This window comes from Anomaloglossus baeobatrachus, chromosome 2, assembly GCF_048569485.1.
Source record: "Anomaloglossus baeobatrachus isolate aAnoBae1 chromosome 2, aAnoBae1.hap1, whole genome shotgun sequence".
Lineage (NCBI taxonomy): Eukaryota > Metazoa > Chordata > Amphibia > Anura > Aromobatidae > Anomaloglossus > Anomaloglossus baeobatrachus.
In genome coordinates, this window is record NC_134354.1 from 49,781,201 (window position 1) to 49,808,939 (window position 27,739).

At 51.0% G+C, this 27,739-nt stretch overlaps 1 protein-coding gene across 1 annotated transcript in view; it reads left to right on the plus strand.

Moving 5' to 3' along the window:
• Positions 1-27,739, plus strand: part of LTN1 (listerin E3 ubiquitin protein ligase 1) — a 194,051-nt gene that overhangs the window by 33,859 nt on the left and 132,453 nt on the right. Inside the window, exons 9-12 of the mRNA XM_075335055.1 lie at positions 9,738-9,885; positions 14,306-15,064; positions 19,491-19,532; positions 20,096-20,288. Of these exons, the coding sequence (XP_075191170.1) occupies positions 9,738-9,885; positions 14,306-15,064; positions 19,491-19,532; positions 20,096-20,288 (1,142 nt within the window). The remainder of the gene's footprint in view (positions 1-9,737; positions 9,886-14,305; positions 15,065-19,490; positions 19,533-20,095; positions 20,289-27,739) is intronic.

The following is a 27,739-nucleotide window of genomic DNA, read 5'->3' on the forward strand; positions in this document are numbered from 1 at the left end:
TGAGAACCAGACGGTTTCGGATGGAATCTCTCCGCTCGGTCATCGCCTCGATGTCACAAGGAGTCTTCCTAGCATCGATCGACATCAAGGATGCTTATCTCCATGTGCCGATCGCACCCGAACATCAACGTTTCCTGCGTTTTGCCATCGGGGACGAACACCTCCAGTTTGTCGCATTGCCCTTCGGCCTGGCGACAGCCCCACGGGTTTTCACCAAAGTCATGGCATCTGTCGTGGCGGTCCTGCACTCTCAGGGCCACTCGGTGATCCCCTACTTGGACGATCTCCTAGTCAGGGCCCCTTCTCGGGTGGCGTGTCAACAAAGTCTTACCGTCACTCTGGCGACTCTCCAGCAGTTCGGGTGGATCATCAATTTCCCGAAATCCAAGTTGACGCCGACCCAATCACTGACTTACCTCGGGATGGAGTTTCATACCCAGCCAGCGTTAGTCAAGCTACTGCGGGACAAACGGCTTTCTCTGCAGGCGGGGGTGCAGTCACTTCTTCGGAGTCAGTCACACCCCTTAAGGCGCCTCATGCACTTCCTGGGGAAGATGGTTGCAGCTATGGAGGCAGTGCCGTTCGCGCAATTCCATCTATGGCCACTCCAATGGGACATTCTTCGCAAATAGGACAAGAGTTCGGCTTCCCTCGACAAGAACATCTCTCTTTCACTTGCAACCAAAACATCACTTCAGTGGTGGCTCCTACCCACATCTCTGTCTCGGGGAAAATCCTTCCTCCCCCCAACCTGGGCCGTGGTCACCACGGACGCGAGCCTGTCAGGTTGGGGAGCGGTTTTTCACCACCACAGGGCTCAAGGAACCTGGACTCCAATAGAATCGTCCCTTCAGATCAATATTCTGGAGATAAGGGCAGTATATCTAGCCCTATTGGCTTTCCATCGGTGGCTGGAGGGCAGGCAGATCCGAATCCAGTCGGACAACGCCACTGCCGTCGCCTACATCAACCACCAAGGCGGCACTCGCAGTCGTCAAGCCTTCCAGGAAGTCGGGCGGATTCTGCAGTGGGTGGAAGTTACAGGCTCCACCATCTCCGCAGTTCACATCCCGGGCGTAGAAAACTGGGAAGCAGATTTTCTCAGTCGTCAGGGCATGGACGCGGGGGAATGGTCTCTTCACCCAGACGTGTTTCGAGAGATCTGTCGCCGCTGGGGAACGCCGGACGTCGATCTCATGGCGTCACGACACAACAACAAGGTCCCGGCCTTCATGGCACGGTCTCAGGATCACAGAGCTCTGGCAGCGGACGCTCTGGTCCAGGATTGGTCGCAGTTTCGACTGCCATATGTGTTTCCCCCTCTGGCGATGCTGCCCAGGGTACTACGCAAGATCCGGTCCGACTGCCGTCGCGCCATTCTCATCGCTCCAGACTGGCCGAGGCGGTCGTGGTATCCAGATCTGTGGCATCTCACGGTGGGTCACCGTGGGCACTTCCAGACCACCCAGACTTGCTGTCACAAGGGCCGTTTTTCTATCTGAATTCTGTGGCCCTCAACCTGACTGTGTGGCCATTGAGTCCTGGCTCCTAGCGTCTTCAGGGTTATCTCAGGATGTCATTGCCACCATGAGACAAGCCAGGAAGCCAACGTCCGCCAAGATCTGTTACAGGTCTTGGCAAATCTTCTTAGCCTGGTGCTCTGATAACGGTTTTCCTCCATGGCCGTTTGCTTTACCCACATTTCTTTCATTCCTACAATCTGGAATGGACAAGGGTTTGTCCCTCGGCTCTCTCAAGGGCCAAGTGTCGGCGCTCTCCGTGTTTTTTCAAAAGCGTCTAGCCAGGCTTCCGCAGGTCCGCACGTTCCTGCAGGGGGTTTGCCACATGGTCCCACCTTACAAACGTCCGTTGGAACCTTGGGATCTTAACAGGGTTCTGACGGCTCTTCAAAAGCCGCCTTTTGAGCCGCTGCGGGATGTCTCTCTCTCCCGTCTTTCTCAGAAGGTGGCCTTCCTGGTGGCAGTCACATCACTTCAGAGAGTGTCTGAGCTTGCAGCGCTGTCATGCAAAGCTCCCTTCCTGGTTTTCCACCAGGATAAGGTGGTTCTGCGTCCTGTCCCGGAATTTCTCCCTAAGGTGGTATCCCCTTTTCATCTAAATCAGGATATCTCCTTGCCTTCCTTTTGCCCTAATCCAATTCACCAGTGTGAAAAGGATTTGCACTCTTTGGATCTAGTGAGAGCACTCCGGTTCTACGTGTCTCGCACGGCGCCCCTGCGCCGTTCAGACGCGCTCTTTGTCCTTGTCGCTGGCCAGCGTAAGGGCTCTCAGGCCTCCAAGTCAACCTTGGCTCGGTGGATCAATGAACCGATTCTCGAGGCCTACCGTACTTCTGGGCTTCCACTTCCTTCAGGGTTGAAAGCCCATTCTACCAGAGCCGTTGGTGCGTCCTGGGCTTTGCGGCACCGGGTGACGGCTCAGCAGGTGTGTCAGGCAGCTACGTGGTCTAGTCTGCACACTTTCACGAAGCACTATCAAGTGCATACTTATGCTTCGGCAGACGCCAGTCTAGGTAGGCGAGTCCTCCAGGCGGCGGTTGCCCACCTGTAAGAGGGGGCAGTTTTCGGCTCTTTTTATTGAGGTATTGTTTTACCCACCCAGGGACTTCTCTTGGACGTCCCAATTGTCTGGGTCTCCCAATGGAGCGACAAAGAAAAAGGGAATTTTGTTTACTTACCGTAAATTCCTTTTCTTCTAGCTCCTATTGGGAGACCCAGCACCCACCCCTGTGCCCTTCGGGCTGGTTGTTCTTTTGTGTACACATGTTGTTGATGTTGATTTGTTCTTATGGTTCATGGTCTTCAGTTCTCCGAACATCCTTCGGATTGAATTTACCCTAGACCAATTTATAAGTTTTCTCCTTCCTGCTTTTGCACCAAAACTGAGGAGCCCGTGGTCCACGGGAGGGTGTATAGGCAGAGGGGAGGGGTTACACTTTTTTAAAAGTGTAATACTTTGTGTGGCCTCCGGAGGCAGAAGCTATACACCCAATTGTCTGGGTCTCCCAATAGGAGCTAGAAGAAAAGGAATTTACGGTAAGTAAACAAAATTCCCTTTTTTTCAATCTCCCTATAAAAGTCTATGGGGGAAAAACACCAACAAATGCACTTGAGAAGCGTTTTCATAAAAGTCTGGTCGGACAAAATAAACTATTTAAACCACTATGCTTAAACCTTTTCCTCCACTCAAAAAAACCCAAAAAGAAATAAAAAAAGAAAAAAAATAGCTTTTTTTGCTATTTGGGAACTCACGCCTACGGATGGGAGATTTTTTGTTTTTCTTAATAGTTTCTGTAAAGAAGGGAATTTTGTTTACTTACCGTAAATTCCTTTTCTTCTAGCTCCAATTGGGAGACCCAGACAATTGGGTGTATAGCTATTGCCTCTGGAGGCCACACAAAGTATTACACTTAAAAGTGTAAGGCCCCTCCCCTTCTGGCTATACACCCCCAGTGGGATCACTGGCTCACCAGTTTTAGTGCCAAAGCAAGAAGGAGGAAAGCCAATAACTGGTTTAAAGACCAATTCAATCCGAGGAAACATCGGAGAACTGAACCATACCACATGAACAACATGTGTACCCGAAAAAACAGAAAAACCCCGAGAAAACAGGGCGGGTGCTGGGTCTCCCAATTGGAGCTAGAAGAAAAGGAATTTACGGTAAGTAAACAAAATTCCCTTCTTCTTTGTCGCTCCATTGGGAGACCCAGACAATTGGGATGTCCAAAAGCAATCCCTGGGTGGGTAAAAGAATACCTCATGATAGGGCCGTCAAACGGCCCTCTCCTACAGGTGGCCAACCGCCGCCTGAATGACTTATCTACCTAGGCTGGCGTCTGCCGAAGCGTAGGTATGCATCTGATAATGCTTGGTAAAAGTAAGTAGACTCGACCAGGTGGGTGCCTGACACACCTGCTGAGCCGTAGCCTGGTGCCGTAATGCCCAGGATGCACCCACGGCTCTGGTAGAATGGGCCTTCGGCCTTGAGAGAACCAGAAGCCCAGTAGAACTGTAGGTTTCAAGAATTGGTTCCTCGAGCCCCCGAGCAAGGGTGGATCTGGAAGCTTGCGACTGTTTACGCCGACCAGCGACAAGGACAAAGAGTGCATCCGGGTGGCGCAGGAGCGCCATGCGGGAAGTAGAACCTGAGTGCTCTCACCAGAACCAACAGATGCAAATCTTTCTGAAATTGATGGACTGGACGAGGACACAAAGAAGGTGAGGTGATATCCTGATTGATATGAAAATGGGATACCACCTTAGGGAGAAATTCCGGAACCGGACGCAGAACTACCCTGTCCTGGTGAAGGACCAGGAAGGGAGTTTGTATGAGAGCGTTGCTAGCTCGGAAACTCTCCTAAGAGACGAGACCGTTACTAGAAGGCCACTTCCCGTGAAAAACGGGAAGGGAGACATCCTTCAAAGGCTCGAAAGGCGGCATCTGGAGAGCAATTAGAACCTTGTTCAGATCTCAGGGCTCTAACGGCCGCTTGTACGGAGTGCTGAGAAGACAAACTCCCCGTAGGAACGTGCGTACCTGAGGAAGTCGTCGTTTCTGAAAAAATACAGATAGCGCTGAGACTTGTCCCTAAAGGGAACTGAGCGACAACCCATTTTCCTACCTAGATTGCAGGAAGGAAGGAAACATAGACGATGCAACCGGCCAGGGAGAAACACCCTGCGCCGAGCACCGAGATAAGAACATCTTCCACGTCCTGTGGTCAATCTTGGCGGACGTTGGTATGCTAGCCTGTCTCATGGTGGCAACCACGTCCTGAGGTAATCCTGACGACACTAGGTTCCAGGACTCAATGCCACACCATCCGGTTGAGGGCCGTAGAATTCAAATGGAAGAATGGCCCTTGAGACAGCCAGTCTGATTGGTCTGGTAGTGCCCCCGGTTAGCCTACCGTGAGGCACCACAGAACCGAGTACCACAACATCCTCGGCTAATTTGTAGCGACGAGGATGGCGCGGCCGCAGTCGGTCTTGATCTAGCGCAGTACTCTGGGCAACAATGCCAGAGGTGGCACCTAAGGTAGCTGGAACTGCGACCAATGCTGAACTAAGGCGTTTGCCGCCAGAGCTCGATGATTGTGAAACCGTGCCATGAAGCTGGCACATTGTTGTTGTGCCGTGACGCCATTAGATCGACGTCCGGCCTCTGTCAGCGGCGCCAGATCTCCTGAAACCCGTCCGGGTGAGGAGACCATACTCTTTCGGCCACACCTCAGCGACTTAGGAAGTCAGCTTCCTAGTTTCCACACTTGGGATGTGAATTGTGGATATGGTGGATGCCGTGTCTTCCACCCACATCAGAACCTGCCGGACTTCCTGGAAGGCTTGCCGGTTGCGCGTTCTACCTTGGTGGTTGATGTATGCCACCGCTGTGGAGCTGTCCGACTGAAGTCGGATATGCTTGCTTTCCAGCCGCTGTTGGAAGGATTGTAGGGCAAGATACACTGCTCTGTGTTCAAGAACATTGATCTGAAGAGTGGACTCTTGCTGAGTCCACGTACCCTGAGCGCTGTAGTGGAGAAAAACTGCTCCCCACCCTGATAGACTCGCGTCTGTCGTAACTATCGCCCAGGACGGGGATAGGAAGGACCTTCTTTTTGACCAAGAGGTGAGAAGAAGCCACCACCGTAGAGATTCCTTGGCCGCCTGAGAAAGAACGACGACTCTGTTGAGGGACGTCGACTCCTCGTCCCATTGGCGGAGAATGTCCCATTGTAGTGGACGCAGTAAAACTGCGCGAAAGGAACTGCCTCCATTGCTACCATCTTACGTAGGAAGTGCATGAGGCGTCTCAATGTGTGCGACTGGTTCTTAAAGAAGAGCTTGCAGCCCGTAGTGAATGCTGTTTGTCTAGCGGCAGCTTCACTATCGCTGAGAGAGTAAGAACTCTATGCCTAGATATGTTATCGATAGGGTCGGGGTCGGATCTGACTTTAAAAAGTTGATGATCCACCCAAAACTCTAGAGAGTCTCCAGCGCAACGTTCGGGCAGTGTTGGCATGTTTCCTAAGAGAGTGCCTTGACAAGTAGATCGTCTAAATACGGGACCACAGAGTGACCCTGAGAGTGCAGGACTGTGACTACTGCTGCCCTGACCTTGGCGAAGACCAGTTCGACTGTCGCTAGCCGGAAGGTAGAGCTACGAACAGAGGGTGTTCGTCTCCTATAACGAAGCGTAGAAACGCTAGTGCTCTGGATCAATCGGCACGTGTGGATAAGCATCCTTGATGCCTAATGATGCTAGGAAATATCCTTGGGACCTTGAGGCGATGACATGGCGGAGGGATTCCATCCGGAACCGCCTGGTGTCCACGAGCTTGCTGAGCATTTTTAGATCCAGAACGGGACGGAACGGCCCGTTGTTATAGGTACCGCAAAGAATTTGGGGTAAAAACCGTGACCTTGTTCCTGAAGAGGAACGGGGGTCATCACTCTTTCTGCCTATAGAGTGCACCCTGTTTGCAGAAGAGCAGCGGCCCGGCCGGGAGGTGGAGAAATTCTGAAGAATCGAGTTGGAGGACGAGAAGTGAGCTCTATCCTGTACACGTGAGACAGAATGTCTCACACTCAATGGTCATTGACCTATGGCAGCTAAATATCGCCAAGGCGGGAGAGCCTGCTACCGACCGAGGCCGCAAGTCATGAGGAAGCCGCCTTGGAAGCGGGTTTTCAGACTGTCGCTTTTTTGGGCGAGACTGAGCCCGCTAAGAATCTTAGCTCCTCTGATCCTTTTGAGTCCACATTGGACGAGGAAAAATGGGACCTGCCCGAGCCTCGAAAAGGCCGAAAACCCCGACTGCCTCTAGCTCTGTTGGGGTTTGTTGTGTCCGGGCTGAGGAAAGGATGAATCCTTACCCCTGGACTGTTTGATGGTTACATCCAACGCTCACCAAACAGTCGGTCAGCAGAAAAAGGCAACTGGTTAGGCAACCTTTTTTGGAAGCAGAATCTGCCTTCCATTCACTTAACGATCAGACCAGGCTCTGCTTAAAAACACGGAGTAGCGGAGGCTACCGCCGCACGGTTCGCAGAGTCCAGGACAACCTGAATCGCGTAAGAAACAAATGCAGACATTTGAGAGGTTAAGGATGCCACCTGCGGCACAGATGTACGTGTAACCGTGTCAATCTGTGTAAGACAAGCTGAAATAGCTTGGAGTGCCCCAAGGGAGAGAATGCCGGAGCCAACGGTGCGCCGACAGCCTCATAGATGGCTTTCGACCAGAGATCCATCTGTCTGTCAGTGGCATCTTTGAGTTTGCAGTTCCATCTCCCACTGCAACTATGGATCTAGCTACAAGCCTGGAGATTGGAGGATGCCGCTCGGGACATTGGGTCCAGTCCTTGATAACGTGTATCCTAAGCCGTTTGGAGAAGCGCATATCTGGATAAGCGTGGTGTTCCTGGACTGCCTCTCTGAAGGCAGAGTGGTCTAGAAAAATACGTGAAGCTGACTCCTCCACTGGAGGAGCTGTGAGAAATAACCCACATTCTATAGATGGACGCTATAAGATTATTTACTATGGCGTCACAATCAGGTGTATCCAGATTGAGAGCGGTCTCAGGATCAGAATCCTGAGCCGCTACTTCCGCCTCATTACACAGCGAGTCCTTCTGTTAGGACCCTGATGAAACCGAGGCCGCTCATAGCGAGCCCACTTAGGCTGTCTGGGACTGACGTCCGTGCAGAGCCGTGACTCTGGGATGCGTGTGACATTCCCGGAGCTGTTAGTTATTCACACTGAGGGGGGCCATGGATCAATGATTCAACAGTGCCCATATTGTGAGAGACATGTCCGGACTGCTAGGCTTCTAGTATCATAGCCATAGTCTCAGAAAATCTGTCAGTAAATACTGCAGACACCGTCCTCATCTCCTGGCCATTAGTGCATACAATGGGAGTCTATGTAACCTGCCGGCCGTGTAGCCGTACATGCTGTACCAGCTGTATAGAAAAACATGTGGTTCTGCACCTTTGTTTTACACAGAGAATATGCTGATAACTCCTCCGCATAATCCAGGAGGGTATATACAACGTGCGAGCAAACAGTGCAATGTATATAGTACAAGCATATCTATAAGTGCACTTCTGCACTAGTGGGGTTAGCACCACAGGTGCTGCTTAACGCCTGTCACAGCGATTGTGTGACTATCAGAATGCCAGGGTCTTCCACACTTGTCTCTGTATCGTACAGAAACTGACACTAATGGCTGCCGGTGTCCTTGTAGAGAAGGAAGCCGTGGGCGTGCCTGAGAAAGTGCGGGAATCCGGATTCACAGTGCACACAGTGAGAGGGGTGGAGTATGCAAAACATACTCCAGCTCTCAGCTCTGCTCTATGCAGCGTCACGCCCCTACCCTGACTGTCAGGGCTGTGGGCGGTAACGAAGGGAGACTAGGCCCAGAAGCCGGGGACTCGAGTTAACAGCGCGGCCGCCGTAAAAGCGCGGGCCGCGCTGAAGTCCCCGGCGCACCACAAGTGCCAGCCGCGCCGCAGTTCCAGCGGCCGGCGCGACCGATTCATAGAAGTGGCCAGCGTCCCGCCCCTCTCCTGACTGGCAGGTCTGGGGGCGGGAACGAACGGAAGCAGGCCGCAAAAGCCGGGGACTCTAGTTATCAGCGCGGCCGCCGTAAAAGCGCGGGCCGCGCTGAAGTCCCCGGCGCACCACAAGTGCCAGCCGCGCCGCTGCCAGCGGCCGGCGCGAGCGATTCCTGGAAGTGGCCAGTGTCCCGCCCCTCTCCTGACTGGCAGGTCTGGGGGCGGGAACGAACGGAAGCAGGCCGCAAAAGCCGGGGACTCTAGTTATCAGCGCGGCCGCCGTAAAAGCGCAGGCCGCGCTGAAGTCCCCGGCGCACTACAAGTGCCAGCCGCGCCGCAGTCCCAGCGGCCGGCGCGACCAATTCCCATAAGTGAGCCTGCTTCAGCAAAGCTGAATGAGGCCATGGCACAGGCGCCGCAGCGCTGATGTCCCCCGGCGCACTACAACACCCAGCATGCTGCGGTGTGAGCGCCAAATGCACGGGGACACAGAGTACCTTGAGGAAGCAGGGCCATGTCCCTGATGTACTCCGCTCCATCCAGCATCTTCTCCAGGGGCTGTAGATGGAGCACGGTCTCAGTGCCTGGAGACCGGTAAATCCCACTTCACCCAGAGCCCTGTAAAAAGGGATGGGGAAGGAATCAGCATGTGGGCTCCTGCCGCCGTACCCGCAATGGGTACCTCAACCTTACAAACACCTCCGACATACAGTGGGGTGAGAAGGGAGCATGCTGGGGACACTATATGTGTCCTCTTTTCTTCCATCCGACATAGTCAGCAGCTGCTGCTGACTAAAAAGTGGAGCTATGCGTGGATGTGTTGCCTCCTTCGCACAAAGCACAAAACTGGTGAGCCAGTGATCCCACTGGGGGTGTATAGCCAGAAGGGGAGGGGCCTTACACTTTTAAGTGTAATACTTTGTGTGGCCTCCAGAGGCAATAGCTATACACCCAATTGTCTGGGTCTCCCAATGGAGCGACAAAGAAACAATGCATTAGGGACAGTCATGGGGTCACAAAAGGAGCCAACGCTCTTTGTCCGACCACTTCAAAGCCGCAGCTTGTATTTCCTTTGGTATTACATAGACTGTACTGGTCCTGATCATATTCTTCATTGCTGAGGTCAGTGCATCAAACTAATTTTGCCTTTTCTATCACCAGTCTGTCCAGTGAACGCGCCATTGTCAGCCCTACAGAATGTGCCGCCATACTGAGCGCCTACACCGATTGTCTGCGCTTTACTATGCAGGAAAACATGGGAGACGGCGAGGAACATGTGAAGATTCGGCGCTCGCTCGTTATAGACCAGGTATGGCACTTTGTACCTACTATCCTGCTAAATAGATTGTTAGGGGGATTTTACCATTTTACCCTAGTGCTCCCTGACATGTTTTGTGCATCGGCAGCATTGGAGGCTCTTCTAGGCCACCAGGGCTGAATGTATTCGGGTTTTGTGTCATTGGGAAACTTAGTCATGACTGACAGCAGATGGAAGAGGACTCCTCTCTTTATCTAGGTCACTGTCACAATAGAAAGTTTAATCGGCAGTGATCAGTGATTCCTCTGATCCGAGCTAGTGAGTCAGAGCTTGGATGTAGAATATATTCTCTTAAAAGGGCTTTCGCATCTCTGGTAACTGAAGACTTATGTGAAACGTTTATGCCATCAGTTAATGGAGTTGTCCCATGAGCAAAGTACACTTTAACCCCTTCACGACCTTGGACGGATCTATCCGTCAAGGATCGTGTCCCGTTAAGCCCCGCCCCCTGCCGCGGGCAGGCGGCGTGGATCGGCACACATATCAGCTGTTTTCAACAGCTGACATGTGTGCCTGCTAGCCGCGGGTGGAATCGCTTCCACCCGCGGCCATTAACCCCTTAAATCTTGCTGCCAAAGTCTGGCAGCAAGATTTAAATGCGCGCGGCCATGTTTGTTACTTACCGCCGCCCCCACCGGAAGTCACGTGTGTTATCACGTGACTATCGGTGGTTGCCATCGTAGCACAGGGTCATGTGATGACGCCTGCTGCTATGATCTTTCACTTTCATTTTCCCTCGGCCGAGAGCAGAGGGAAAACCAAAGTGAGTGAATCTGCTGATTACAGCGGTATTGCTGTGATCAGCAGATAGCGATCAGCGATCGGATTGCTGATTGCTATAGCCCCCTAGGGGGACTAGTAAAATAAAAAAAAAAAGTAAAAAAAAAAGTTTTAAAAAATAAAAAAAAAACAAAAAAAACCTAAAAGTTCAAATCACCCCCCTTTCCCCCCATTGAAAATTAAAGGGTTAAAAAATAAATAAATATACACATATTTGGTATCGCCGCGTTCAGAAATGCCCGATCTATCAAAATATAAAATCAATTATTCTGATTGGTAAACGGCGTAGTGGCAAAAAAATTCCAAACGCCAAAATTACGTTTTTTGGTCGCCGCAAGTTTTGCGCAAAATGCAATAACAGGCGATCAAAACGTAGCATCTGCGCAAAAATGGTACCATTATAAACGTCAGCTCGAGACGCAAAAAATAAGCCATCACTGAGCCATAGATCCCAAAAAATAAGAACTCTACGTGTTTCGGAAAATGGCGCAAAACGTGCTCCACTTTTATTGGACAAACTTGTGAATTTTTTTTAACCCCTTAGATACAAGTAAACCTATACATGTTTGGTGTCTACAAACTCGCACCGACCTGAGGCATCACACCCAGACATCAGTTTTACCATATAGTGAACACCGTGAATAAAATATCCCAAAAACTATTGTACGATCCCACTTTTTTTGCAATTTTTCCGCACTTGGAATTTTTTTGCCGTTTTCCAGTACACTATATGGTAAAACTTATGATTTCATTTAAAAGTACAACTCGTCCCGCAAAAAACAAGCCCTCATATGGCAAGATTGACGGAATAATAAAAAAGTTACGGCTCTTGGAAGAAAAGGAGCAAAAAACAAAAACGCAAAAACGGAAAGTGCCCGGGGGCTGAAGGGGTTAATCAATAGATCTTGGAATAATAATAATTTCCACAGTTAGATGTGTGAAAAGAAATGTTCCTGTGCTGAGATAATCTTATATATGTTCCCCTGCTGTGTAATGGCCGTGTCTGATCGTACAGGAACGCGGTCTGATAATACCACAGCTCCTGGGTTGGGGAAGGGGATATAAAAGAAAGTATACTGACAACACAGCACGGGATCAAAGCTGTTTCTTTCTGTGAGTTAGCACATTTCGCTGCCTGTTTTATCACAGGAGTGAGTGTTTCTGTCTATAGTCCCTTGACCTTATTACCAATGAAGTTAGTGATGAAGAATCTGCTGGGGCCCATATGTCAAAGATTTGATTTACGATGAGCCTCAGAGCTCAGAGAGCTGGGGCTCCTGGGCCGGAAGCGGAGGCGACATGATGCAGGCAGTGCAAGTTGCAACGGGTAGGCCTGATGGGAATATGCGCATCTACAGGCAAAATGTACGACCAACTGGGGCTGGACTGACATGCACAATCTTCTGTGGGGCCAGACATAGTTATAGAGAATGAAAAGAAGGGCAAAAATAGGGACAGTGAGGAAGCAGGTAATAGGTGCTATTTGAATGAGGGCCTAGCGCAGGTTCCCAGGGGCAGAGAGCCTACCAGTCCTTGAGCGCTGGAGGAATGGTACAGGGGACAGGAGCCATGAGACTGCTGGTGTGGCTGGGGGACATCACCGAGTGAGGAAATGGCAGTGCCTAGAGAGGAGTGCGGGATGGGAACGCTGCAGAGTTTGAGAAAAGCGCAACTGACGCTGGGGACTAAATTTGAGCCCAACCCCAGCTGAGGCACCAGGAGTGTGTCGGGGGTGTGGGGAGGGGACTCGTGGGGCAGCAGAGCCAAATGGGATCCTAGTAAGAAAGAGATGAGAAAAGATGAAGACAACGGTATGAGTGCCACAGAACTTTGGCCAGGATCTAGCGTAACGCAGCAGCAAGTGGGAAACGATCCACTGCCTTCCTGAAGAGACTGATCCACCCATGGTCAGTATCCAGTGGATATGATCTTCTTCTCGCTCTTTGCTCCTTGCAATGTGTCTAGATTTGAGGGCTGAAGCAGGCAAGAGAAAAGGGGCAATGACTAATGCCATAACGCCAACTGCTTTATGAGAAGAAAATGTCCTGCCATCCAGACGAGAGGGCATACAAACCGACCCCCTGCCAGAACTGTGCTCTCTGTTTTTTGGCTTGGGAAAACAGATCGTCCCATCCCCCATGTTACCCCATCTGAGGAGAAGATTAGGAAATGGAAGAAATCATTGGCAGAAACCGGTCTGAAGCTCCAGATCCGGGTCTGCCTCCTAAGTGACACTAAACTATACTGAACAGCTTGGTTGCCAGTAGGTTGGTGTAGCCGCTGGGGAGGAGATGACTTTTTTTTTTTTAAGAGGTTGTCCACTACTTTTACATTGACAGCCTATTTTTAGTATACGTCATTAATGTCTGATCAGTCGAGGTCCGACACCCCACATCCCCGCCGGGTTGCTGTTCTCAGTCCCACCGGCGGTAGCAGGCAGCCGTAAATTGTCAGTTCTGGAGCTGTTCCATCTTCTGATAGTAGCCGTGGCCGTGTACTTCACATCCGCCTCCCGTTCTAATCAATAGGAGACGGATGTGTAGTACCCGCCGCCTCCACTATCAGAAGATGAAGCATTTCCGGCTGCCTGCTGCTGCTTCTGGGACCCTGAACAGCTGATGGGCGGGGGTGCAGGGTGTCGGACCCCGAACGATGAGACATTGATGACCTATCCAAAGGATAGGCCATCAATGTAAAAGTAGTGGACAACCCCTTCTAAGATTGTAATTTTTAGTGTCAGCCTTCTGGTCTCAGCAGCGCAACACCCATGGTCTCCTGTGTCCCCTAATGAAGGGCCCAAGAAAGGGATTTTACAGTAAAGCCAAAAATCCTTGTTTTTTTTAATTGGGTTCCTTTAATTTAGCACCATTTTAAACCTATAGCTGGCTACATAATGAGTAACCTTAGAATCCTTCAGTGAGCTCTCGCTGACGCAGAGTTTGAAATTCCTTAATTTGTGTTTTGCTGAGCTCCTCTCAGCTGATTCATAACCACATCTAAGTTAGGCTAAATCTTCATGTGATTTATAAATCTGGGAGGAGCTCAATAAAACATAAGAAATACAATCTCTCCCTCCGAAGAAGCTCACTGACGAATTCTTAACTAATCTATTTCTGCAGCGAGCAATAGGCAGAAAATAAAAAGCTTGTGAATACCAAACAGTACAGTATATTTCTCCTGATAAGCTATGTCTCTTACCTCATGTGCAGGGCATTGTAGCTTAGTATCCATGGTTACGTCCACTCATATAGTGATAATTGGTTCGCTAGTTGCTCATTTTCATAGCCATTGATATCTAAGCTGCAATGCCCTGCACATGAGGTAAGAGATATGGCTAATCAGGAGAACTATACTACATTTCTAATTGGAGGTATTTGCTATTATTATTATTATTATACCTACTACATAATGAGGTAGGATCTTGGCGATGGGAATACTCCTTTAACCCAAAATACATGTACTTTAAAAATAAATTGTCCCCAAAGGTGGTCAACTCCATTAAGCATGACTAGCAACATTGGGCAACCAAGACAGCACTGTTTCAGCGCTTTTACCCCTCATCAGTGCAGGAAAAGGTTCTGATTGGGCCTTTTTGGATTGGGTAGTTATATGTTTTATTTCTCTTCCCCAGTTGATCCCTCTTATCGATTCCTCGTTGAAAGATCCAAAACTGCAGAGCGGTCCGCTGTTCGGCCACGTGGAGGAGACCGTCCATTCTTGGGAGAGGAAAGCGGGAAGACCAGAGCCGGGAGAGGATGTTTCCGAGGCCTATTCTGCCGTGCTGTCCTCATTTTGGGAGAGTTTGGAGCAGGTCTGTGTCACTCACGTAGATGTGACAGAAGCCGGAGAGCAGGAACTGGCCGGGGTGTCGGGACTTCTACAAATCATGCAGAACCCAAATTGTTCTCCAAAAGCAACGAAAAAGAAGAAAGCCAAAATCAGATTTACAGATGAAGAAGGCGATGAGAAGGAAGGGGTCCAACCGGAGCCTCCGCCTGTGCAATCTCCCATCGCTCCAACCTCCCAGGACAGCGGAGCGAGTGACCGCAGACAGAAGCGTCTGCAGGACTTGGTCTGTAAGCTGGCCGAGCTCAGCATGGTGTACATCACCGAACAGGGGTCCAACCGGCACCTGCGCTTCCTGGCCGCTCTCCTTAGTGCCTTCTCCTCCATTAAGGTGTTCCATGTGCTCCTAGAGCAAAGCGGGAAAGACGACTCCAGGCCGAATCCTGGAAATCCAGCTGTGGACTTCTTGCATCAAAAATTAACAATTTGGCTACGAGAAGGCCTCCGGGAAGATGCAGACTTCCTAGTAGACATCCTGTATAGTGTTCTGAACTGCTGCCCCGAGCCTTTGGAGAGAAAACGTCTATTGGACGACTTAGTACAGGTGACGTAGATATGATAATTTTACCATCCACATACTACGATTATAATATTTTTGGTGAAAATAAAGTGCCCATACAATTAAAAAGGAATGTCAACTACTTAGAAATTGATGACCTATCCTCAGCTGTTTGCAGCGCCACCGGTGTCGGAGCTGGAACAGCACAGCTTCTTACACTGTGTAATGTCCGCTTATGGATACTACAATTATGACATTTTTTGGTTAAAATAAAGTGCCCATACACTTAACCTTCGTCCGGCTGAGTAGGTACAATTGTAACTATTCCGTTTTAAAATTGCAATAAATATTTTTTTCCAAAAGCCGTAGAGGGCTGAAATTTTGTGACATCTCTGCAGTTTTAGTCCAGAATATATTGGCCAAATTTCAATAAAATATCTCCACCCCCTTCCGAGATAAGGTGTCGCTGTTAACGTTGTAATATTATGCAGCCTGACGAAGGTTAAAAGGGAATGTCAACTACTTAGAAATTGATAACCTATACTCAGTGGGGGTCTGACATGCAGCACTCGCAGCGCCACCGGTGTCAGAGATGGAACAGCACAGCTTCTTACACTGTGTAATGTCTGCTTATGGATACTACAATGAAAACATTTTTTGGGTGAAAATAAAGTGGCCATACACTTAAAAGGGAATGTCAACTACTTAGAAATTGCTGAACTATCCTCAGGATACATCATCAATATCAGATCATTGGGGTCACAGTCGGCTTTTAGCAGCGCGACTATTGTTGGAGTTCTTACACTGTGTAGTGTCTGTGTATGGATACTACAGCATTGCAGCTTTGCCTAATAGATGAGGGTGTCCAGTGTCACACCCCTAACAATCTGATATTTGACTTCTCAAAAGGATAGCTCATCGATTATTAAGTGGTGGACCATCCATTTAAAGAGGTGTACTGAAATACACACATTCACATCTCATAAAGTAAACTGTGCCATCAAGTTTTGATGGTTAAAGGGAACCTGTCACCAGATTTGGGGCCTATAAGCTGCGGCAACCTCCAGTGGGCTCTTATTTACAGCATTCTAACATGCTGTATAAGAGCCCAGGCCGCTGGGTATAACATAAAAAACACTTTATAATGCTCACCTAAATGGTTGGTGCTGTGCAGACTGGTCGGATGGGTGTCTCCGGTACCTGCGCCTCCTCTTTCGCCCATCTTTATTGTCCTTCTTCTGAAGCCGGGGTGCATGATGCGTCCTACGTCATCCACACTCGCCGACACTGGGGTCCTGCACAGGCGCACTTTGATCTGCTCTGAGCATGGCAGATCAAAGTATTGTAGTGCGCCTGCGCAGGACCTCAATGCCGGCGTGTGTGTATGACGTAGGACGTGTCATGCATCCCGGCTTCAGAAGAAGGAGGACAAAGATGGGCGAAAGAGGAGGCGCCGGTACCGGAGAACGGAGACAACCATCTGACCGCACCGCCCCCTAGGTGAGTATTATAAGGGGATTTTTTTACGTTCTACACAGCGTCCTGGGCTCTTATAAACAGTACTAGAAGGTGGCCCGATTCTACGCATCGGGTATTCTAGAATTTACGTATTGTGTAGTTAATGTATGATTTTTGTTATATATATATATATATATAGATGTTGTTGTGTGTAGTTACCAAGTGTTTGTGTAGGGGCTGTACATGTTCTGGGTGTTGTCTGGGTGTGGCGGGGGGTGAGAGCGGTGTTGTTTGTGTGTTGCGTTGTGTGTCGCTATTTGTGGAGCGCTGTGTGTCTGTATCGTTGTGTATGTGTGTTGCGCGGTTTGTGTGGGTGTGGTGTGTTTTGGGGGGAGGTATGTTTTGTGCAATGTGTGTGTTGTGCGGTATGTGCGTATATTTGTGTGTGCCGCGGTGTTTGTGTGTTGGGTGTTGGGTGTCTGCGGCGTTGTCTGTGTGTGTGGGTGTCTGTGTAGGGCGGTGTTTGTGGTTCCCAGTGTGTGTGTGTGGTGTGTTGTGCAGTGCGTGTGTGGCAGTGTGTGTGTGTTTTGGGGGGGAGGTGTGCACCCCCCATCGTGGTCCACCCCCCATGCTGCGCACCCCCCATCGTGCTCCATCCCCCATGCTGCGCACCCCCCATCGTGCTCCATCCCCACTCCCCATTGTGCTCCATCCTCCATGCTGCGCTTTCCCCATCGTGCTCCATCCCCCATGCTGCGCATTCCCCATCATGCTCCATCCCCCATGCTGTGCACCCCCCATCGTGCTCCACAGTCACACATCAGACAGTAAACACGCACACATCTGATCGCATACACTCACACACACACCCTACTTCTCCCTGTGCCCACCGGTGGGCGGTCCCAGCAGCTGTGCTGCACGCCGTGCTCCTCTGCCGACACTCACAATTCCGATCGCATACACTCACACACACACACACTCACACACATCCGATCGCATACACACACACACTGACGATACCGCACATACGCGCTGACACACTCACAACATCCAGAGATACCACATGCTTCCGGCCATGTGATCCTCCGGCAGGTCCTGGAAGGTCACTGCACAGTATCGCCGCCGAGAAGCAAGCGATATCACGGGATGTTGTGAGTATGTGGATGCGATCTGATGTGTGTGTGAGGTGTGTGTGAGAGTGAGTGTGATTTGATGTGTGTGTGTGTGTCTGTTCTTATGTGTGTGTGTGAGGTGTGTGTGTTCCGCCGCTGCAGGATGTGGATGCGATCTGATGTGAGTGTGCGTGTGAGTGTGCGTGTGCATGTGAGTGTGCATGTGAGTGTGCGTCTGAGTGTGCGTCTGAGTGTGCGTCTGAGTGTGCGTCTGAGTGTCCGTCTGAGTGTGCGCGCGTCTGAGTGTGCGCGCGTCTGAGTGTGCGCGAGTCTGAGTGTGCGCGAGTCTGAGTGTGTGTGAGTCTGAGTGTGTGTGAAAGTGTGTGAGTCTGTGTGTCTGTTCTTAAGTGTGTGCGTGTGTGTGTGTTCCGCCGCTGCAGGACCTTGATGCGCTCACCTCGGGGCGAGAAGCCATTCCGTGTGGGGGGCAGAGCCTGGGCGAGCGGCCAATCCGTGCGGGGGGGCGGACCCGAGGCGAGGCGAGCGGCCAATCCGTGCGGGGGGAGGAGCCGAGGCGAGTGGCCAATCCGTGCGGGGGGGCGGGGCCATGGCGAGCCCAGCGGCCAATCAGCTTTGTGTCACCGTAAGGACACAATTTTGGAGCAAGACAGAGAGACAGACAGACAGAATAAGGCAATTATATATATAGATTCGTAGGCAGGAAACCCCTGCATGTCTGGGCCTGCTTTCTAGGTACAATCACATCCAGTGTAGGGAAGGGTCTGTGAGCTATCCACATCATCAGCACCAACACAGCTCTCACTGATAGTTTGCTACACTGTATCGGTCTTGACTGTTTAGCTCACAGAGCGTTGCCTGGAGTGGGATCTGCTCTGTACAGGTTTACTGTCACTGGATGTATGGAGAGAGTTATTTGGAATAATTGGAAGGATTGTCTGCAGGCTGAGACTTCTAATCATCACAGATATCTTGCCTTGAGCGCTCATTAGCCTTCGCCACCTGGTAACAGTTTGTAAAGTCCAGTCTTAAGGACCTTTAGATCAACTCGCGTAGTAAACTTTGTGCTCTTTGACGAACAAGAAATAGTAAGATTTTTGGGTACTCACCATAAAATCTTAGTCTCTGAGCATTTTTTGGGGGATACAGGACCATGGCTGTCATGACCGTGCTTCGCCTCAGAGGTATTGTAGTCATCCCATATCTGGACGACCTCCTCATAAAGGACCTGAGTGCTCGGACACAGGGAGGACCGGTTCTCCTCTGGTAGAAACACCGGGGCTCGAGAGGTGTCTAGGACCATGCCTAAGAAGACAGGACGTTGAGATGGAAATAGAGACGAGTTTTGGCGATTGATGAGCCAACCCAACCTCGAGAGAGTGTCCAAGCAGATTTGCACACTCTCTGAGCAGGCAAGAAAAGACTGTCCCTTTTATGAGGAGGTCGTCCAGATACGGGATGATGACAATACCTCTGGGGCGAAGCTTGGTGATAACGGCCATGTTCCTGTGTCCCCCAATAAGGTGAGAGAGAAACAAAAGTCTCATTATAGACGCCGCATTCTCCTCTGAAGGTCCATAGCATAGGTGATATCTTATAGGTGATACCTGCACTGATCATTACAATGGAGGGGCAGGTCAGTTACCGATCCTGCTCTATTCAATCTCAATGGGGCAGCCAGAAAAAGCCGAGAACCGCGCTCACCAGCTCCATAGACAATTCATAGGGCAGTTGTTGGGCATCTGGGACCCGCAGTGATGGGCAGATCGGGGTATTTTTATCCTGGACAGCCCCTTTAATGCAAAGCGTCCACATCCGAGGTAAATATTCTGCAGGATTCAGACAGGTTAACATCACCTGACCATTGTTCTCTCTTCTTCTAGATGGATTTTCAGTGGCACGTTTTCCGTTACATCATTCAGAAGGTGAGTTACATGAGCTTTTCATTCATTATTTCATTAGATGTGTATAATCTGTACATAATCACCCAGCAGTACCAGGGCAGGAGAATAGTAACACACAGACTTACTGCCATCAGTCCCTCCTCTCCTCCTCTATCACAGCGCACACTCCCAGAACATGATATTAAGGAAACAAAATAACAAAGAATAGTGTTAACCTGTTTTTATTATAGTATATGGACCATAATTTCCTTCATAGCGCAAATTTATTTACAATATGTCACCATGAAGCGCCAGATGTTTGGATACGGTGGGGGTACAGGCTCTAAGACCACCATAGAGCTCTAAAAATTAGCACAAAAGCAATCAGCCTATTCCTTTCTGATTCTCTACTGTCAGAGGAAGTGATTTGGTAACTCTGTTAATACACTCACTGTCAGATCAGAGTTGCGCTGAGCCTATCAGATCTGAAAGAGCTCTGCGCTCATTTGTTCACTTCTGCACCGCCAGTTTAGCAACCCAGTAGGGTCCTGCTTTTTATCAAGCAAATCATTTTTGTCCTTTGTTCGTTTTCTAACTTCTTTCAGGCGTGTTCAGATTCTGCAAAACACTCGCTGATCTGCGACTGGCTGAAAGGCGATATTCTGGGTGACAAGCTGATCGCTCTGGCAAGTGATCTGTGCAGCACAGGGTTAATAGACAGGACCAAGCAACAAGAGCCGGACTGCAGCGATAAATGGGCTCTGCTCAGTCTGGTGCTGTCCGAGCACGTCAAAAACGGTGAGTGGGACCCTCACAGCCTCGCGGCTTTGCTATTAAACATATTTCCACCTATTCCACATTGTAAAAGGTGTGTGACTCCAGCGCTGCCCATCTCACTGGAGAGCGGATGGGTGACCGAGATTAACCTCCATCTTACTAACTGCCTAGATGCCACTGTAGCTACTGAATATTGCATCTAAGGGGGTAAATATCTCAGGTCGACGTTATCATTAATCATGAGTGCTGCTGCATTACTTTAACAGTCAAGTAAATTGGTTTTGTGTTAAGGGGTTCAAAAAACATACTACTCTAGCAGGATGCAGCTAAGCCCCCACTAAGTGGAGGTATCACAGGTGCAGAAGCAGGGAATCACACACACACTTCTAAAACATGGAGGAGGTAATTGCTAGATGATAAAACTGCACACTTGCTATTTTTTATATACAGTGTGTCCACCCATATCCTGTCCACCGCCATTAACTTGAGAACGGCGGCAGCTATAGGCATAGAAGTGGTGTCTAGGTATAGTAAAGTAGCCTTGTGCTACGCAGTGAAACCACCTATAGTGCCACCTGTTGGAAAACAACAGAGCTAGCATTTTTAGCTCGAAAACGGAACAAGATAGGAGAAAAAAAGTGAATTACAAAGTTGTAGGGCATCATCAATTCAATACGAATCGACACCTTGCATACAGAAATGCTATGATTAGAACGTGTAAAACTCACAAGGCTGCGGACGTGAAGCGATACCTCATGGAGACCTTCCTACAAGTCATTAGTTATGGTGGCTGCGTGGAGTGGCCTCCACGCTCACCTGATCTGACACCATTGGACTTCTTTCTGTGAGGTCACATCAAACAGCAGGTGTATGCGACCCCTCCACCAACATTGCAGGACCTACGACGACGTTTCACAGAGGCTTGTGCAAACGGGTCACCTACCATATTGCACAATGCGCAGCAAGATACAGTATGCTGTGCAGAGTCCAGATGTGCATTGCAGCTGACGGGGGCCACTTTGAGCATCAAAGTTAAATGAGCACCATATGTGTGACCAGCATTCAATGTCTTGGGGGGGGTCATGGGTTTCATATCATAGCATTTCTGTATGCAAGGTGTCGATTCGTATTGCATTGATGATGCCCTACAACTTTGTAGTTCACTTTTTTCTTTATCGTTCCTTTGGGAGACCCAGACAATGGGTGTTTAGCTTCTGCCTCCGGAGGACACACAAAGTACTACACTTAAAAGTGTAGCTCCTCCCTCTTAGCTTATACACCACCTGGTAGCCAGTCCTAGCCAGTTTATCGCTTTGTGTCAGGAGGCATACATCCACACATGCATTCTCATCTGATTTGTTTGACTTTTGGAAAGAGTTTGAAGAAAAGCGGGTCCATGTCTGGACTCCCGGCATGTCCCTTCTCACCCCACTGTGTCGGCGGTGTTGTTAAGGTTGACTTACAAGGCTGCAGCCTTACATGCCGCGCTCCTTCACCATCCCTTCTGGGCTCTGGCTTGAAGTGGGAGCCAGCGTGGTCTCCATGCCTGGCAGGAGTCCGGTCTCCATCCACAGCCCCTTGAGGATTCTGTTGGAACGGAGCACTCATCCCCAGGGACATGGCCCTGCGTCTCAGCAGCTAAGTACCTGAGACGTTTATGTTGGGGGTCCCGGCTCTTTATTGTAAGGGGAGAGTATGCTGTATGTGATTGTTTTAACTTTTCCGGCGGGTTCTCTAGCTTTTGCCTAAGAACCGCGCCGATGGTGCCTGCTTGTCGGCATCGCCGCTTAAATTTAGGCCCCGGCTTCGCCGGAGGCCTAGTTTCATTTTCCTGCCCTCGCATGTCACTCATGCAGAGGGACAGGTTCGGCTCCTCCCGGCGGCCGTTCTACACAGGGGAGGGACACTCCCCACTGCTGGGGCGTCCCTCCTTCCCTGCAGGTCTCTATAGCCCTCCAGTTCCCGCTCTTTTATAGCAAATGGTGGCCTCCATGGAGGCGGTTTCCTTTGCCCAGTTCCATCTGCGTCCTCTGCAGCTGGACATTCTCCGCTGTTGGGAAAAGCGGCCTTCCTCCTTACAGAGGTTAGTGGCTCTGTCGCCACGGACCAGGAGCTCTCTTCAGTGGTGGCTTCAACCCCTCTCCCTGTCCCAAGGGCGCTCCTTCCTGACTCCGTCCTGGGTGATTCTCACCACGGATGCCAGCCTATCCGGCTGGGGAGCGGTACATCTCCACCACAGAGCACAGGGCACTTGGACTCCGTCCGAGTCAGCCCTTTCAATCAATGTGCTGGAAACCAGAGCTGTGCTTCTAGCTCTCCTAGCCTTTCACCACCTGTTGGCGGGCAGGCACATTCGAGTCCAGTCAGACAACGCGACAGCGGTTGCCTACATCAATCACCAAGGCGGGACACGCAGCCGCCTGGCAATGTTGGAGGTCCAACGCATTCTTCAATGGGCGGAGGACTCCAAGTCCACCATATCCGCAGTCCACATCCCTGGCGTAGAAAACTGGGATGCAGATTATCTCAGCCGTCAATCCGTGGACGGTGGCGAGTGTTCCCTGCACCCGGCAGTGTTTCAGTCAATCTGCCGCAAGTGGGGCACTCCGGACGTGGACCTAATGGCATCCCGTCACAACAACAAGGTTCCGGTTTACGTGGCTCGCTTCCACGATCCTCAGGCCTTCGCCGCGGACGCTCTGGTTCAAGACTGGTCCCAGTTTCGTCTGTCCTACGTGTTTCCCCCTCTAGCTCTCTTGCCCAGAGTCCTTCGCAAGATCAGAATGGAGGGCCGTCGAGTCATCCTCATTGCATCGGACTGGCCCAGGCGAGCTTGGTACCCAGACCTGCTCCATCTGTCCGTAGAGGTGCCGTGGCATCTCCCGGACCGTCCAGACCTGCTCTCGCAAGGTCCGTTTTTCCGCCCGAATTCTGCGGCACTCAAATTGACGGCGTGGCTTTTGAGTCCTGGATTTTGACGGCTTCTGGTATTTTTCCTGAAGTCATCTCCACTATGACTCGGGCCCGTAAGTCTTCCTCTGTCAAGATCTATCACAGGACTTGGAAAATTTTCCTGTCCTGGTGTCGCTCTTCCGGCCATTCTCCTTGGCCATTCTCGTTGCCGACCCTTCTGTCTTTTTTACAGTCCGGTCTGCAGCTAGGACTGTCCCTCAACTCTCTCAAGGGACAAGTCTCAGCTCTATCAGTGCTGTTCCAGCGGCGTCTCGCCCGGCTGGCTCAGGTCCGCACCTTCATGCAAGGTGCGTCTCACATCATTCCGCCTTATCGGCGGCCCTTGGATCCCTGGGACCTTAACTTGGTCCTCACGGTATTGCAGAAACTCCCTTTCGAGCCCCTTAGGGAGGTTTCTTTGTATTGTCTTTCTCAAAAGGTGGCCTTTCTAGTTGCCATAACTTCTCTCAGGAGAGTCTCTGATTTGGCTGCGCTCTCCTCGGAGTCACCTTTTTTGGTTTTTCACCAAGACAAGGTAGTTCTCCGTCCGACCCCGGACTTTCTTCCTAAGGTGGTCTCTCCCTTCCACCTTAACCAGGATATTTCCTTGCCATCCTTCTGTCCGGCCCCTGTTCATCGCTTTGAGAAAGCGCTGCATACTCTAGATCTGGTGCGTGCTCTCCGGATCTATGTGTCTCGCACCGCTGCGCTTAGGCGGTGCACCTCTCTTTCTTCGGCGCTCCATTGGGAGACCCAGACGATTGGTGTATAGCACTGCCTCCGGAGGCCACACAAAGCATTACACTAAAAAGTGTAAGGCCCCTCCCCTTCTGGCTATACACCCCCAGTGGGATCACTGGCTCACCAGTTTTCTGCTTTGTGCGAAGGAGGTCAGACATCCACGCATAGCTCCACTGTTTAGTCAGCAGCAGCTGCTGACTATGTCGGATGGAAGAAAAGAGGGCCCATACTAGGGCCCCCAGCATGCTCCCTTCTCACCCCACTTTATGTCGGCGGTGTTTGTTAAGGTTGAGGTACCCATTGCGGGTACGGAGGCTGGAGCCCACATGCTGTTTTCCTTCCCCATCCCCCTGAGGGGCTCTGAGGAAGTGGGATCTTACCGGCCCACAAGCCCTGAGGCCGGGCTCCATCCACAGACCCATGGAACCTGCTGGATACGGAGCTGGGTACCGTTCAGGGACAAGGCCCTGCGACATTAAGGTACTCTGTGTCCCCGTATGTACAGGCCGCGCACACTCCAGACTTGCTGGGTGTGCTAGTGCGCCGGGGACAGTAGCGCTGCGCGCTGGGGTTATAGTCACTACAGTTTTTCTGGGTGACTTTATATGTTGGGGACTGCCGCGCCGGCCGCCCCTAGAGCGGCGGCGCGGCTGCGACTTGTAGTGCGCCGGGGACTTAGCGCCGACCGTGCTTTTACGACGGCGTCGCTTATAAATTTAGTCCCCGGCTTCTGCGGCCTAGCTCCGCTTCGTTCCCGCCCCCACCCTGTCAATCAGGGCAAGGGAGAGACGCTGTACGATTCATCAGCGCCGAGGGCTGGAGTCTTATTTACATGCTCCAGCCCTCTCACTGAGCACAGTGGGACGCAGGTTTCCCGCTCTTCGTCTGCACACGCCCAGGGCCCGCCCCTCTCCACAGGACGCCGGCAGCCATTCCTACATGCAGTCTGGCTGGAGAACGGACACAGGCTCTGGGAGACCCAGACAAGGGATTTCTGGCGACCACACACCCGCGTTAAGCGGGCGGTAAGCAGCACTTAAGTGCTGGCCCCACTAGTGCCACAGTGTTATATTTGTGTACTTTTTTCTCTGTACCATATATATATATATATATATATATATATATTTTGCACTGTAAGGTCGCTTCTTGGCTGTATACCCCAATTGCTCTGAGGAGACGACAACATGTCATCTGCAAAACGCAAGGGTGCCAAGACACAGGCTGTGAGCGCTACTTGTGCCGCTTGTGGGGCTAATCTACCGGCAGGTTACAATGACCCCCATTGTGTGCAATGTTCGGTCCCTGTGCCACTTCGTCAGCCGGAGTCTATGGTGGTAGTGGCCCAGGCAGAGTCGCCGGTGAACCCTGTCCCGGTGACGGGGACAGAGTTTGCTGTTTTTGCTGACAGGATGTCTGTCACTATGACAAAGATCCTAGAGACCTTGCAGGCCAGGCCAGTTACTCAGTCCATGGACAATGCTGCGGCACTGTTCCCCGGTCCCCCTCAGTTGGAGTTAATCCGTGCTTCATGGGGGTCCCAGGCATCTCAGCCTGACGGCTCTGATTCAGATGACAGTCCCAGACAGCCTAAGCGTGCTCGCTGGGAGAGACCCTCCACGTCATCACGCGGATCAGGGTCTCAGCGAGAAGAGTCTCTACATGATGAGACAGAGGAGGGGGATCAGGAGTCTAATCCTGAAACCGCTCTCAATCTGGATACTCCTGATGGTGACGCCATGGTAAATGACCTTATAGGGGCCATCAATAGTCTATTGGAAATTTCTCCCCCTGCCCCTTCTGCAGAGGAGGCAGCTGCACAGCAGGAGAAGTTCCATTTCAGGTATCCCAAGCCTAAACTGAGTACTTTTCTGGACCACGCTGACTTCAGAGAATCAGTCCAGAAACACCATGCTTGCCCAGATAAGCGTTTCTCCAAACGTCTTAAGGATACACGTTATCCCTTTCCCCCTGACGTGGTCAAACGCTGGACCCAGTGTCCAAAGGTAGACCCCCCAATCTCCAGGCTTGCGGCTAGATCCATAGTTGCAGTGGAAGATGGGGCTTCACTTAAAGATGCCAATGACAGACAGATGGACCTTTGGTTAAAGTCTGTCTATGAAGCTATCGGCGCGTCGTTTGCTCCAGCATTCGCGGCCGTGTGGGCACTCCAAGCTATTTCAGCTGGCTTGGCACAGGTGGACTCTATCATATGTCCAGCAGTGCCGCGAGTAGCGTCCCTAACCTCGCAAATGTCTGCGTTTGCGACTTACGCTATCAACGCTGTCCTGGACTCTACAAGCCGTACCTCAATTGCGTCTGCCAACTCTGTTGTCTTGCGCAGAGCCTTGTGGTTAAAAGAATGGAAAGCGGATTCTGCTTCCAAAAAATGTTTAACCAGCTTGCCACTATCTGTAGATAGACTGTTTGGTGAACAATTGGCTGAAATCATTAAGCAATCCAAGGGTAAGGACTCCTCCTTACCCCAGCCCAGATCAAGCAAACCTCAACAGAGGAAGTGGCAGTCGAGGTTTCGGTCCTTTCGAGGCTCCGGCAAGACCCAATTCTCCTCGTCCAAAGGGACTCAGAAGGAGCAAAGGAGCTCAGATTCCTGGCGGGCTCATTCACGCCCCAAGAAAGCAACCGGAGGAACCGCTTCCAAGGCGGCTGCCTCATGACTTTCGGCCTCATCCCTCCGCATCCTCGGTCGGTGGCAGGCTCTCCCGCTTTTGCGACATTTGGCTGCCACAGGTCAAAGACCGGTGGGTAACAGACATTTTGTCTCACGGGTACAGGATAGAATTCAGTTCTCGTCCTCCGCCTCGGTTCTTCAGAACCTCCCCACATCCCGACCGAGCAGATGCCCTTCTGCAAGCGGTGTGCTCACTAAAAGCAGAAGGAGTGGTGATCCCTGTTCCTCTGCAGGAACAAGGGCAAGGTTTTTACTCCAATCTCTTTGTGGTTCCAAAAAAGGACGGCTCGTTTCGTCCTGTTCTGGACCTAAAGCTGCTCAACAAGCATGTGAACGCCAGGCGGTTCCGGATGGAATCCCTCCGCTCCGTCATTGCCTCAATGTCTCAAGGAGATTTCCTTGCATCAATAGACATCAAGGATGCTTATCTCCACGTGCCGATTGCTACAGAGCACCAACGTTTTCTACGTTTCGTGATAGGAGACGACCATCTCCAGTTCGTAGCTCTGCCATTTGGTCTGGCGACAGCCCCACGGGTTTTTACCAAGGTCATGGCGGCAGTGGTAGCAGTCTTGCATTCTCAGGGACATTCGGTGATCCCTTACTTAGACGATCTACTTGTCAAAGCACCCTCTCAAGAGGCATGCCAACACAGTCTGAATGTTGCGCTGGAGACTCTCCAGACTTTCGGGTGGATCATCAACTTTTCAAAGTCCAACCTAGCACCGACTCAATCACTAACGTATCTTGGCATGGAGTTTCATACTCTCTCAGCGATAGTGAAGCTTCCGCTGGACAAGCAGCGGTCACTACAGACAGGGGTGCAGTCTCTCCTTCAGAGTCAGTCGTACCCCTTAAGGCGCCTCATGCACTTCCTAGGGAAGATGGTGGCAGCAATGGAGGCAGTCCCGTTCGCGCAGTTTCATCTGCGCCCACTTCAATGGGACATTCTCCGCCAATGGGACGGGAAGACAACTTCCCTAGACAGGAAAGTCTCCCTTTCTCAGACGGCCAAGGACTCTCTGCAATGGTGGCTTCTTCCCACCTCATTATCACAGGGAAGATCATTCCTGCCCCCATCCTGGGCAGT